The sequence below is a fragment of the Ostrea edulis genome, chromosome 8, assembly GCF_947568905.1.
Source record: "Ostrea edulis chromosome 8, xbOstEdul1.1, whole genome shotgun sequence".
In the NCBI taxonomy this organism is placed as follows: domain Eukaryota; kingdom Metazoa; phylum Mollusca; class Bivalvia; order Ostreida; family Ostreidae; genus Ostrea; species Ostrea edulis.
In genome coordinates, this window is record NC_079171.1 from 52,681,148 (window position 1) to 52,696,292 (window position 15,145).

The following is a 15,145-nucleotide window of genomic DNA, read 5'->3' on the forward strand; positions in this document are numbered from 1 at the left end:
GCTTCAATTCCATAACAAGCAGTAGACTTTTAGATACAAGGAAAGTTTGATTTTCAATTTCAACACACATAGGCTTTTCTTTTCTTTCTTAAAAAACACGTATTGAACAACTGAAACTGACTGGTTCTGCCTCGTCCGCTCTGAGAATCTGTTCATAAAGAAGCATAATTACACGGAGTTATTTTATTATCCAGTAACACACTTTATTTTTAATTCATTTGTATGAAGTCTATCTTTTGTTACATATGCGTTTAAATTTGTTTCATGATGCCACAATACTTTACGAGCAAGTTATCTCATCCTAAAAATAAATAAATAAGTGTGTTGTTCTGCGAATGAAATTGTTTGTTACAAAAGAAATCATATTATGAAATATCATCCAATGCTATATTTCACCTTGCTTATCATGTTCTTCTTGTTAAAGCCTAAAAATGTCAACGTGAATAAGGATCAGCAACGAGCGGACAGTAACGACAAGCACCCCCTCGTCTCACCTCCACCTCCCACGAGCAACAAAAGGGTAAGGAAACTACATATATTAGAAGAAATATCTCTTGCTGTGGCCTGCAACTCGACATTTAGATCTATCGACGACGTTCTATCTATTAACAATGTTCATTTTCATTCATATGTCAATTAGATTTATCCATGTAAACTGGAAATAAAAGGCACCATAGAGTTCTTCACATCTGCTGTGTACTTAGATATTTTATCAAAAGTAAATATTGACGACAAACTAACAACTCCACTTCATGATAAACGGGATGATTTCAGCTTGACCATCGTCAACTCCCCATATTTATGTAGCAATATTTCATAATCACCTGCATATGGTGTTTATATCTCTCAACTGATTCGATACGCAAGAGCTTGTTCTGCGTATGATCAGTTTAAAAATCGAGGCAGGCTACTGACAAAGAAGTGGATGTAACAGGGATTTGAATAGTTCCTATTACAGTCAGCTTTTTCGCAAATTCTATAGTCGTTATAACGATCTAGCTTGCCAATACAACCTATCATTGGGTCAAATGCTGTTTGACTTGTTTCATACAGGTTGTTAGGCCGTTCTTGGCACCCTGGTTTTGACTATGGATGACTCCGTTTACTTGATCAACACATTGGGCTCACGGCGGGTGTGACGGATCGACAGGGGATGCTTACTCTTCCTAGGTACATGATCCCACCTCTGGTGTGTCCAGGGGTCCGTGGTTTCCCAAATATATATATATAGGGACCAGTTCATCATATGTATATAGAGAGATATGTGTAATATATACGGACCAGTTTATCATAGATACTAGTCTGCAATAGATAGGGACCAGTTTATCATAGATAGAGACCAGTCTATTAGATATAGGGACCAGTTTATCATCGATAGGGACCAGTTTACCATAGACAGAGACCAGTTTACCATATATAGGGACCAGTTTATCATCTAGATTTATTTGCCTGTTTACAATATCTATAAATGTTCTGTTCTTAAACAGGGAAACGGAATAGAGACGAGGAATTTCGGAATCACTACAAATGTGCTCTGGACCGGCGGAATCATACCGTACGAAATCGACGAGGCTTCTTTTGGTATACATATTTTTGTAATTCTTAAATTTGTTTCATACCTAAAAAGAAGTCGTGTCAATATCAATTGAATTTAATCAAAATTTAAGGGCGAATCAATTGCTTCTTAGGTACATATAATATTCTCAATCTTTGACATGAGAAAGAGATGGAGAGAACTCCAGTGTGTCAGGTTCCACACATTACATTGTAATCTGTCATAGCCTAAGATGACTTACTCCGCGGTTATGAAATGTTGTTTTTGGGTATGAATATTATTCCACTCCATCTGCTCGGAGTTTGGTAAAGTATCTGGAATATCGTCATTGTACATCGTTTTCATTCAAAATATTTACAAAATACATCGGTTATCTTTATACAATGTTAGTCAATGTACTTAGCTATTTACCAATATATGCAATGTACTTATCTACTTATATACAGCGTACAGTGCTTACCAATATGCAAGCATTTCATTTACATTGTAATCATCGATCACGTACAATGTATCTCTGCTGGTGGACAGTCTGTCCCCAAGGTTACTCGTCGCTCTTTTTCACCTTTCACGTACAAATAATATAGGGTTATTGAACTTACATTGGTCAATATTGGCACGAGTTGGCCGTGAAAATGCACGAGCTTGAATATTCACCAATATAAGTTCAATAACCCTTTTATTATATAGCTAAAGTATTTAGTTGTTAAATTATATCCCCTTTCACTCAAAATACCCCAAAATAGACGATAATTCATCAATATTGGCAGGGTGCAATATCAGCATGCATTTCTCAACTGTTCAATATTAAACCCATCATTGATGCATGAAGCAAACTGATTTTGTGAATGGGGACATCATAATTTATGTACAGTAAAACACTTTGTTTAAGTAAATATCAAATACCGGCTCTGTCAGATTCGGAGGACCGTCGTCTGCCATTTTGGCATGTTTACGTCTTTACGATAAGATCAATATTGAACGCGCATACTCGGAATGTTTCGGGCGCACAAAATTTACGCAATGCCTGAAGTTAGCGTTCAATAAGTTATCAGGATATTGAACGCTAACATTCTCTAGATTTTACGCAGATTGTATAAGAGACTATTTATTAGCTTCATAATAACCTACATTATTTACGTTTATAAAGAGGGTACGTACCACCAGGCAGTGTGCATCGTTTACGCATGTATCTAAATATATGTACGTGTATATCTATACACACCGTACATTGTTTTATACATATGTAATGCACATATTTTACTTACAGTGTACATAATTGACCTTTTCACAGTGGTCATCATTTTCCTATAGACAATTTCTATCGGTTATCACTTTTTGCATAGTGTAAAATGTAGCGGTCACCTCGCCGTTGTTTAACTTGCGTGATCAAGAGAGATTATTTCCCATCACTAGAAAAGCTAGCTCACTAGCGAGGCAGTACGAGTTCCCTATTATAGTGCCCGCTACACTTCCCCCACTCGGGGAAGCTTCGTCCTGAAACTTAGAGTGAGTCCTCTCTGAGTATCCGACAACTGCTAAGTAACAGCATCCGCCGTTTCCGACGACAACTATCGTCGTCCCCGGACGAATCCACGTCCGTACTCAGAGCTCCGAAGAGACTGTACCTGAGGCAGGCCTCCCGCCAAACACCAGAGTCACTACGCTGCCACCAATTTGTAACGTGTAGCGGTCACCCAGCCAAGTGCTGATCACGCTTGCCGTTACTTAACTTGCGTGGTCAAGAGAGAGACTCTACCACATAATTAGAAAAACTAGCTCACTAGCGAGGTAGTATAAGTTCCCCTTATACTGTCCGCTACAATACGAAGTCCATCATTTGGCCCTGAGTTGTGACGTCAGGGTATACGTTTTAGGGAACAGTGAAATGCTAAAGAAATTGAACTGAAATGACTTGTTGTTTCCGTTTACGTTGGATATTTTGAATTTTGATTTTCTTGGAATACTTTTTATCAGTCGTATATGCAACCCTAATCTCAACAAGTCGAGCACCAAAAAATAATAATGGTTTTCTTATTCAAAATGTAAAAGAATGGTGGCAGAGATAACACATGAACTAGTTTTCCTTTTCAGAAAGCAGTTTGTCTCTTGCCGTGGAACTCATCCAGGCCACAGCGGCGAATATTTCCGCCACGACCTGCGTGAGATGGAGACTGAAAACTACTGATGATCAATACTACGTCCGGTTCATTGGAAGCTCGAATGGGTAAGTTCACTGGTGACTGACCGGCATGATTCAGGTACAACTACTGAAGTTAAAGTAGTATTTAAGAGGATTGCTTCGCTTCAGGGTAGCGTATGATTTCTGATATCAGCGCCACTTTATTATAGGAAGTGGCTAATTCTTCGTCAAGTGCAAGACATTACAAATGAAAGTGAAAGACCTTTCGTATATGAACTTCCGTGTTAATAGGACAAGGGAGGGCCTTTTGGGATATGAACTTCCGTGTTAGCAGGTTAAAGGCATAGGGTCTAAGATGTTGGTAAGATTTTGCATGTTCTAAAAAGGTGGCAAAATTAAAGATCATAATTACAAAATCACAAAATCACAAAAAGTTCTTCAGAATGTTTACAAACACATTTGGATACAATAGTAATTGCATAATAATTCCCTGTTCTCATTTGACTAAACTGGTACCCTGTTGACTTAACATCTCTTATGTTTGTGTGTAGCCACCAATCAGTGGGTTACCAGTTTAATATATTTTATAAAGGTCTAAAACGTCAAATGACTTCAATTTCAAAGCGCTTCAGCTATACAATATTTATATTTAATACTACAAATTTGTTTTTGGAGTTCTTTTTGCAAAATATTGTGATGTCATTTTGAGATAAACGATATACCCTATGCCTTTAAGGAAACTTCTCTGCTATGGCTGTAGGCGCCAGTTTTAGGTCAGAATTTGTTTATTTTTCCAAGGTAGATGAATATGTATATTGCAACCGGTTATTGATTGATAGTAATTCAAGGCATCTGATTTATTTACCAAGGTAAACAAATGTTGTTTTTTTCGCTATCAGAAAACAACACTTTATATCTGTGGTATCTGCTAACATACTGGGTGATGTGACAGCTTTTTTGCCTGCATCAATGACATCACAAAAACCGTATTGCGTTTGCTAAAGCAAATGGTCTCATCCTATACTAATGTGAAATATTGACACCCATTCTTTGATTTTAAACTCAACACAACTTCGTGTGTCATCACTGAATATTTTAATGAAGATGAATATTAAATTCAAGAAGATATGAATATTCAATTCAAGAAAATGAATATTCAATTCATATATATCCTGTGGGGATCCAGGTTAGAATAGGTCCTTGGTACCCCTTGCTTGTCGTAAGAGGCGACTAAATGGGGTAGTCATTTGGATGAGACCGCAGAAAACGAGGTCCCGTGTCACAGCAGGTGTGACACATTAAATATCCATCCCTGCTCAATAGCCATTATCGCCGAGCAAAGGCCTAAATTTTGCAGCCCTTGAACGGCAGTGGTGACGTCTTCATACGAGTGAAATATTCTCTAGATGGACGTAAAACAATATTAAATCAATTAATAAATTCCTATATCAATACATTAAGTCGATAAGGAATGCTAACTCCTCCTAGGCACTTGATCCCACCTCTGGTATATCCAGGGGTCCATGTTTGCCCAACCCTTTATTTTGCATTCCTTACAGGAGTTCTGAGATTGCCCATAGTTCGTTATCTTCACCTTTTTGTTAGTATTATCTGTACCAGTATTAAACATGCCGCTTCGCATGAACCCATTTCTATTTCTTAAATCAGCATCAGCGTAATAGACATACAGTAAACCACGCTTATAATGAATTCACGCTTATAATGAACTCCCGCTTATAATAAACTCCCGCTTATAATAAACTCACGCTTATAATGAACTCCCGCTTATAATAAACTCACGCTTATAATGAACTCCCGCTTATAATGAACTCACGCTTATAATGAACTCACGCTTATAACGAACTCCCGCTTATAATAAACTCCCGCTTATAATGAACTCACGCTTATAATGAACTCCCGCTTATAATAAACTCACGCTTATAATGAACTCACGCTTATAATGAACTCACGCTTATAATGAACTCACGCTTATAATGATCTCCCGCTTATAATAAACTCACGCTTATAATGAACTCACGCTTATAATGAATTCACGCTTATAATAAACTCCCGCTTATAATGAACTCACGCTTATAATAAACTCACGCTTATAATGAATTCACGCTTATAATGAACTCCCGCTTATAATGAACTCACGCTTATAATGAACTCACGCTTATAATAAACTCACGCTTATAATGAATTCACGCTTATAATAAACTCACGCTTATAATAAACTCACGCTTATAATGAACTCACGCTTATAATGAACTCCCGCGTATTACAAAGTGGTGTTTATTCCAATGAGAAAAGAATAACTTGCAATTTTATTGGATATAACGAAGTTTGGTTATAACGAACTGTTGTTGCTGACCCTATATGCCGGCTATAACAATGTTTTAATCATATAAATATACACATCTATTACTCAAGTATATCTGATCGAAAATGTTCTTTTACAGGTGTTGGTCTTATGTCGGAAACATCAAACAAAGTGGCGGACAACCACTTTCTCTTGGAAGTGGATGTTTATCTGTAAGCATTCGAACTTTGATCTATTAGCATTTCATTTAATCTATAAGGATTTAACCTTTGATCTGTAGGCATTTAACCTTTGATCTGTAAATATTTCACTTTGAGAATTTTCTTCTTCATTTCGTAAAAGAAGAATAAGAATCATATTAGTAGGAAAAAAGAATAACGGGGCAGATGAATGAGAAACGAAGGAACTACAACTGATCGAATCGCTCAGTCTTTTGTTAATATGACTCAATATTGAAGGAACTACAACTGATCGAATCTCTCAGTCTTTTGTTAATATGACTCAATATTGAAGGAACTACAACTGATCGAATCTCTCAGTCTTTTGTTAATATGACTCAATATTGAAGGAACTACAACTGATCGAATCTCTCAGTCTTTTGTTAATATGACTCAATATTGAAGGAACTACAACTGATCGAATCTCTCAGTCTTTTGTTAATATGACTCAATATTGAAGGAACTACAACTGATCGAATCTCTCAGTCTTTTGTTAATATGACTCAATATTGAAGGAACTACAACTGATCGAATCTCTCAGTCTTTTGTTAATATGACTCAATATTGAAGGAACTACAACTGATCGAATCGCTCAGTCTTTTGTTAATATGACTCAATATTGAAGGAACTACAACTGATCGAATCTCTCAGTCTTTTGTTAATATGACTCAATATTGAAGGAACTACAACTGATCGAATCTCTCAGTCTTTTGTTAATATGACTCAATATTGAAGGAACTACAACTGATCGAATCGCTCAGTCTTTTGTTAATATGACTCAATATTGAAGGAACTACAACTGATCGAATCTCTCAGTCTTTTGTTAATATGACTCAATATTGAAGGAACTACAACTGATCGAATCGCTCAGTCTTTTGTTAATATGACTCAATATTGAAGGAACTACAACTGATCGAATCTCTCAGTCTTTTGTTAATATGACTCAATATTGAAGGAACTACAACTGATCGAATCGCTCAGTCTTTTGTTAATATGACTCAATATTGAAGGAACTACAACTGATCGAATCGCTCAGTCTTTTGTTAATATGACTCAATATTGAAGGAACTACAACTGATCGAATCGCTCAGTCTTTTCTTGACATGACTCAATATTGAAGGATAAATCTAATATTGGTGATTTATTTAAACGTTATAAAAATCAAATCGATCTAGAACGCGGTGGTATTATCAAACTTTTCCTGCTCGTTATTGAAATAGTGCTTGCATTTTGATCCTCCCTAAGGGATACATCGTCTTGCACGAGATGCATCACGCCATGGGAGGGATCCACGAACAACAGAGAGACAGGAGGAAGTACTTTGTGAAGATCAACTGGGAAAACATCCAGGCTGATTACAACAATCAATACGCCCTCAGTCAACATACCATCAACAACGAACCTTACGATTACAGATCTATACTCCAGTATCACTTAACGGTAAGTCAACATACCATCAACAACGAACCGTACGATTACAGATCTATACTCCAGTGTCATTTAACGGTAAGTCAACATACCATCAACAACGAACCTTACGATTACAGATCTATACTCCAGTATCATTTAACGGTAAGTCAACATACCACCAACAACGAACCTTGCGATTACAGATCTACACTCCAGTATCATTTAACAGTAAGTCAACATATCATCAACAATGAACCTTACACGGTAAGTCAACATACCATCAACAATGAACCTTTCGATTACAGATCTCTACTACAGTATCATTTAACGGTAAGGCATTAAATAAAGATAGGACATGTATGCTCCCTATTTCGAACATAAACTTCATAATTGTAATATTACTTTATCCACACTGCTCATTACAGTGCTTTATCCAGCAAGCTTATGACACACACATGCTTATAAAAATTCCTAATATAAAAAGTCCTACAAGTTCGCTACAACTGTGTTTTACTGTATAATGATGTTTGGTTGTAGTGAACTGTTTTTGTAAGCCCTTGAAATTTGCTATAACTTTGCTTTACTGTATATTGAAGGCGTTCACGTCAAATGGCAAGGCCACCATGACTATCCCTGACACAGACCTTAACTACCTGATCACCAACAGTAAATATGTTTTGTCATATTACGACTTGGCGGAAGTTAACAAGGTGTACAGCTGCCCCACAGGTGAGTTCATTAATATATTTAGCATCGCATTCAGTGGATAGTGACACATTCAATTTAAAATATCGCATATCGCTTAATTTTAGCGCGCAATAAATGTTGAAGTTTTCGCGAATGATAAGATATCGTCAAAAATGTCTACATGTACAGTGTATTCATATGGATGGTTGTTTTGTTGAGAGAACTTACGTCCACCAAATAAAGTGGTAAGATTTCAAAGTACTATTTTGAAATGATTCTGCTAAAACATTCCGACGCTGCTAAGTGAATTATGGTCTAGAAATAAAAAAAAAATTAAATGGAATACCTAGATAAAGGGTGTCATAGCAACATTACGTTTTGTTGAAGTTAACCTAATCATGAAGGTGCATATTTCCTCAAAGAAGATTATTGAAATATTTTGGAATTCGCGTAGGGGGAGGAGCGAATAGTATTTAATGCAAGATGAAGGTAACGAACAGTGATCAATCTCAAAACTCCCATAAGCAATACAAAATAGATGGTTGGGCAAACACGGACCCCTGGACACACCAGAGGTGGGATCAGGTGCCTAGGAGGAGTAAACATTCCCTGTTGACCGGTCACACACACATCTAACTTTGATATTGTTGACATCAGATACATTTTATATCTCCTACTCAGGCTATTCAACAGTTTCGCTTAAAATCAGCATTTAGTAAATTCTATGGTAAAACTAGCGATGTAAATTAAAAGTAGAATCTGCTCTATGAGGTGATTCTTGTCATTTGTTATACAGTTTTACATACTGATTTTGATTACGGATTATTCCGTTTACGTGATCAAGATATAGGACCCACGACCGATGTGTTCGGTCGACAGGGGATAATTACTCCTCCTAGACACCTGATCCCACCTTTCGTATATCCAGGTGTCCGTATTTGCCCTACTCTTAATTTTGTATTTTTATGAGATGAATGAGATTAATCACTGTTCATTATATTAATTTTCGTCAGGGTAATTTCAATATGTCTCATATGAATGACCGGATTTCATACTTTTATCTCAAATCAAATTGATCTATCTTGTGAGGAATACTTCCTTTCATGAATGTTTTTAGAAGTTGTAGACACTGGCCGTGTCTTTGTATTTCTGTCAAGAAAGATGACGACAACTGACTGGCAAATTCATTGTAGAATTTGTTGTTTGTTGGCGAGTTAGTCTTCGAATTTTAACGAGACGTGAAGTTAAAATCACAGATCTATTTCATATGAGATAATACCTTCAAAATGGAGGTTTCGTGGGGAAAGATTTCATTCTCCCCGAATTATAACATTTTTCCATTTGTCTCTGTTTTACAGCTGCCTGTATTTTGGACTGTAAGAATGGCGGGTTCAGAATGAGAGCAGTGGCCCAGACCGCGTGTAGCTGTCACTGTCCCACGGGACTCAAGGGGGACACCTGTGAGGAGCTGGACACTGATGCTGGTGAGTTGGCGTCAATCAATACACGTGTATACATGTGTACAACATGTTATACCAACATTCAATACACATGTACACGTGTGTGACAACATGCTATATCAACAATCAATACACATTTATATCAACAATCAATACACATTTATATCAAAAATCAATACACATTTATATCAACAATCAATACACATGTATATAAACAATCAATACACATTTATATAAAAAAATCAATACACATTTATATAAACAATCAATACACATTTATATCAACAATCAATACACATTTATATCAACAATCAATACACATTTATATCAACAATCAATACACATGTACACGTGTGTGACAACATGTTATAAATTTACTAAATCATATATTGACCTTTAATTCAAGTGAATGAGTACACTGGATAACTTAATTTCCTTGGTACATATTTTACTCGGTACTTATTTGGATCGGTACATATTTGGATCGGTACATATTTGGATCGGTACTTATTTTGCTCGGTACATATTTTGATCGGTACTTATTTGGATCGGTACTTATTTTGCTCGGTACTTATTTGGATCGGTACATATTTTGCTCGGTACTTATTTGGATCGGTACATATTTTGATCGGTACTTATTTGGATCGGTACATATTTTGATCGGTACTTATTTTGCTCGGATTTCTCTTTAGATTGTGGTGGTATCATCACTCTAACAAATGGCGGGTCTAACGAAATCAAGATGACGTCATACACCACCGGAAAACAGTGCACGTGGCTCGTAAAAGTAAGGAAGTCAGATCGCTGCTGCTTTTGTTCTTAGTGTTGTTTTATGCGATGGCGCAGTATTACATGTACGTTAGTACGGAACTCATATTGATAGCTTAAACTAATTGTGTCTCTCTATTTAAGGATCTCAGAACAATTACACGCAAAGTTATTTTAGAGGGCTTAAAAATCTACGCAAATTCTAATATTACATTTTATATCATTTGTTATTTTTCAATGTTCACTGGTTTATATTGATATAATTTTCTACCTTTGAAACCTATTTTAGAGGGCTTAGAACCTATTAAATAAGTCTAACGCAAATTACAAATTGTTTTCGAATTTTATTTACGTTTTTGCTTAAATTGCAAATAGCTACTTTTATAAAAACCCTAATGAATTATTTCTCTAATCACTTAATGACGTCATATTACCTTTAGATGTTCATAATTCACTTAATCTGTCTGATTTGTAGTGAGGGATTTACGGCATGACCCCCCCCCCCTTCAATTTAAGATAATGAAGGTTTCTAAAAGGTTTGCTTTACGTTGTTAAATTCAATGGAAGCTTTGCACGCCTGTAAGATAGTAGTAATGGTTACGAAGAAGCAGTGGTTGAATTTGACGTTTGCCACGATGATTGCCGCTGTGTTCTATATCTGAGGTAACGCTTGCATCAATAACTTTTGTTGTGTGCTATTTTTAGGCTGAGACCAACTCCATCATGAAAGCCACGGTTACATCGGTTGACCTCCCCTTTGACTCAAATAACGACTGCCATCATTGGTTGGAATTCCGTGATTACCTCATCGGCAATGACGGGAAAGAGTATGTTTGAATATATATATTTTTTCCAAACTTTCAACTCAAAAGAAACAAAATACTTTAATTTGTTGTGGCAGAAGGAAGGCATATCTTTTTTTTTTTAGGTCACCTGAATCATTCAGGTGACCTATTGCTATCTGTTTTTGTCCGTCGTCGTTCGTCGTGCGTCGTGCGTTAACATTTGAACATTTTCAGCTTCTTCTCTGAAGCCCCTGAACCAATTTCAACCAATTTTGGCATATAGCATCTGTGGGTGGAGGGGAACAAAAATTGTGAAATTCGTGGTCCCTGCCCCCCTGGGGCCTGAGGGGTGGGGCAAAAACCAAAAATCTTCTTTACTCCTGGACATGAAGAAGCCAAACTGTGGGCATAATTATAATGAGCGTTGAGCCCTCTACCAAAATTGTGACATTCATGGCCACTGGGGCAGGGGTTCTTATGTTAGGGTGGGGCTCTATTAGAATATAGTGAAAATGTAGAAATTCTTTGAAAATCTTCTTCTCTGTCTCTGAGTATTAAGTAGACAAACTAATAGCATGGTAATGATGAGCAAGGATGCCTCTTTAAAAATTGTGAAATTCATGGCCCCTGGATCAGGGGTTCTGGTGCTAGGGTAGGGCTCTATAAGTCATATAGTGAAAATGCATTATTTCTTTGAAAATCTTCTTCTCTGTCCTTGCGTATTAAGTAGACAAACCAATAGCATGGTTATGATGAGCAAGGATGCCTCTTTCAAAATTGTGAAATTCATGGCCCCTGGGTCAGGGGTTCTGGTATTAGGGTGTGGCCCTATTGATCATATAGTGAAAATGCATTTTATTTCTTTGAAAAGCTTCTCCTCTGCTGCTGGGTATTAAGTAGACAAACTAATAGTATGATAATGATGATCAAGGATGCTTCTTTCAAAACTGAAATTTATGGCCCCTGGGTCAGGGGTTCTGGTGCAAAGGCGGGGCTGACCACATAGCTATTCAATGTTTCTTCCTTCCAAAAGTAAAATTCTTATATTTAAACACAAACCTAATTCAAACATTGGAAGGTTGTTACATGATACTCAGGTGACCTATAAGGCCCCTGGGCCTCTTGTTTTAAAGTGTAACCTTTAAGTGATACTTCATATTGTTTAGTTGATATTTGTTGTCCGCATATTTCACTCTCAAAGAGATGATCCCTTACATGACAATGGAGGCTTTATAGGGAGCGTTAAAGGGGTTGACACCCCTCCCACTCCCATTATTTATTCCAATTTTGGCGTCTTCACTCCCTTCCTCCTTTTCTGAGCGGAAAAGGAACAAACGTGGTTGGCACTCCCCTAAAACATTTTTTGGATCTGCCTCTTTGCTTGTTTTTGTACAGTACATGCGTATACATTTCTGTACGTTTGTATACCGCATGGTAAAAACATGACAGGGCGTAACATCAGCGGTAGCAAAAGAGCTCGAGCCTACACATCATTTTTATTAGAAAAATTGGTTTATGCCTTTCTTGGCACTTTTTGGCTAGGGTCACTGATATGTTATTTTCTTTCAACATAACATTGAATTAACGGCACTAGGCTGCATCCTTTGTTTGAATGCAAGGTGAAGATAACGAACAGTGATCAATCTCATAACTCCTACAAGCAATACAAAATAGATAGTTGGGCAAACACGGACCCCTGGACACACCAGAGGTGGGATCAGGTGCCTAGGAGGAGGAAGCATCCCCTGTTGACCGGTCACACCCACCGTGAGCCCCATATCCTGATCAGGTAAACGGATTTATCCGCAGTCAAAATCAGTGTGCCAAGAACGGCTTAACAATCGGTATGAAACACGTCAGACGGCATTTGACCCAATGCGAGGTTGTATTGACGAACTAGATCGTTATAACGACCATAGAATTTGCGAAATGCTGACTTCAATCGAGACTGTTGAAATCCCTGTACCATCAACTTGTTTTTCAGTAGCTTACCTCGATTTAAAAACTGACTATACCCAGAACAAGCTCTTGCATATCGAATCAGTTGAGATATATAAACACCTACATAAATGTGGGAAGTTGACGATGGAGAAGCTAGAAGCTGAATGAAATAAACACTTTAACTAGACCCATGGTTTTTTAATGACACCATAAAATCTAGGTAAGCGTACAGAGCCACACTAAAAATAAAGTTCAATTATTGTTCATGCACAATCAAAATTTTCTTTATCCTGGCTTTAATCTTATATTCGATTTGAAATTTTCGACTTGGCTAAAATCATGGGGATGAAAACTTACAATGTCCTGAAATCTGAATAGATATGAAGATAACACAACCATCTTATGACATTTGAGAATGCTTAAATACGTTTTCGACATGGAGGCTTCGCCTTGACCCCTATCAGGGACCTGCCCTGGACCCCCAGACCCCTTGCCGATTGGTGCCTACACTTGCATTTATCATTTGTTATTTCATGAAATATCAAGACTACCATTGTCAAATGTAAAATCCGACTGAAATCGAAATTGGACTTTAGAAAGTCCTGTATAAATAATCAAACTGCAGATATAAATGCTGACGGGGTGTGTTGTTTTGTGTTGCATATGCACAATTATTTCCCTCTTGTATTTCTTATGTAAAAACGGTAATTTGATGATTTTTGGACTGCATCGAAACTAGGCTAACGGACGCCGTTCGGTGACTGATTCTAAATTTTTATTGGTATAGTTATCAAACCCAATTTTACTATTTGACATTTGGGATATATACTGTGTGTTGAATTGAAAAATTATAGGGTTCTGAATAAGACAATTTCATCCCTGCTAAAAGCTACATGTTTCAACTGTATCGAATGTATTAACAACTAAACATAAAACTAACTCGATACTAGTAAACATGGTGATTTGGTACCAGTAACTTAGGTCACAGTTCAAGGTCAAACAAAATTAAATTTACATTCTCTCGAATTACACTCGTCAATTAATGGGGGGATCCGGTAGGGGTCATGTATTGCTAATGCAGTACTCTCAAAATGCTTTGTCCCCTATAGAATTAAGGTTCAGGAAACACCACGGCTGATTTCATGGTTTTAATTCAGATTGTGTGGAAAATCTACAGATCCCAAAACATACACACAGACCAACATCGGCGAGTATTCTCCCTTTATGATCAGATTCAACAGCAAAAATACCTACACGCCGGGTACCGGTTTTACCATTAAAGTGGAAGCCATTCAATCAGGTAACACTCTATCTTTTGTACATAAACGATGATGTAGAGTTTTTTTTTTTGCATTTTTGTGTACTCCAGATGGAAACTACAATACCAGGAGGGTTAACAACCCTTCTTTCACGAAATCATGAAATTTTCTGTGGCTGTCTAAATTTTGCGAATTATATTGATTTTACAATTTTAACCCACTTGCAGAGTCTTAGCTCTGCTGAACTTTCAATTCCTCTTATAATTGTGTAGTTGGTCAGTTGTAGTCTGCGTACCATTATCTCATATATTGTTCAGCATTACATCATCTATTGTCCAGCAATAAGAGCTAAGCAGAATTGGCCATCTTATGTACTCGTTTGTGACACAAGTTAAAACATCTATTGTCTAGCAATAAGAGCTAAGCAGAATTGGCCATCTTATGTACTCGTTTGTGACACAAGTTAAAACAGCTATTGTCTAGCAATAAGAGCTAAGCAGAATTGGCCATCTTATGTACTCGTTTGTGACACAAGTTAAAACATCTATTGTCTAGCAATAAGAGCTAAGCAGAATTGGCCATCTTATGTACTCGTTTGT

General features: G+C 37.0%; 1 protein-coding gene across 1 annotated transcript in view; it reads left to right on the plus strand.

The window, feature by feature from the left end:
- Positions 1-7,487: 7,487 nt before the first annotated feature.
- LOC125663351 (fibropellin-1-like) overlaps positions 7,488-15,145 on the plus strand; it is a 41,719-nt gene continuing 34,061 nt past the window's right edge. The window contains exons 1-6 of the mRNA XM_056147706.1: positions 7,488-7,676; positions 8,243-8,375; positions 9,692-9,817; positions 10,486-10,580; positions 11,267-11,388; positions 14,445-14,587. Of these exons, the coding sequence (XP_056003681.1) occupies positions 7,503-7,676; positions 8,243-8,375; positions 9,692-9,817; positions 10,486-10,580; positions 11,267-11,388; positions 14,445-14,587 (793 nt within the window). The 5' untranslated portion in view covers positions 7,488-7,502. The remainder of the gene's footprint in view (positions 7,677-8,242; positions 8,376-9,691; positions 9,818-10,485; positions 10,581-11,266; positions 11,389-14,444; positions 14,588-15,145) is intronic.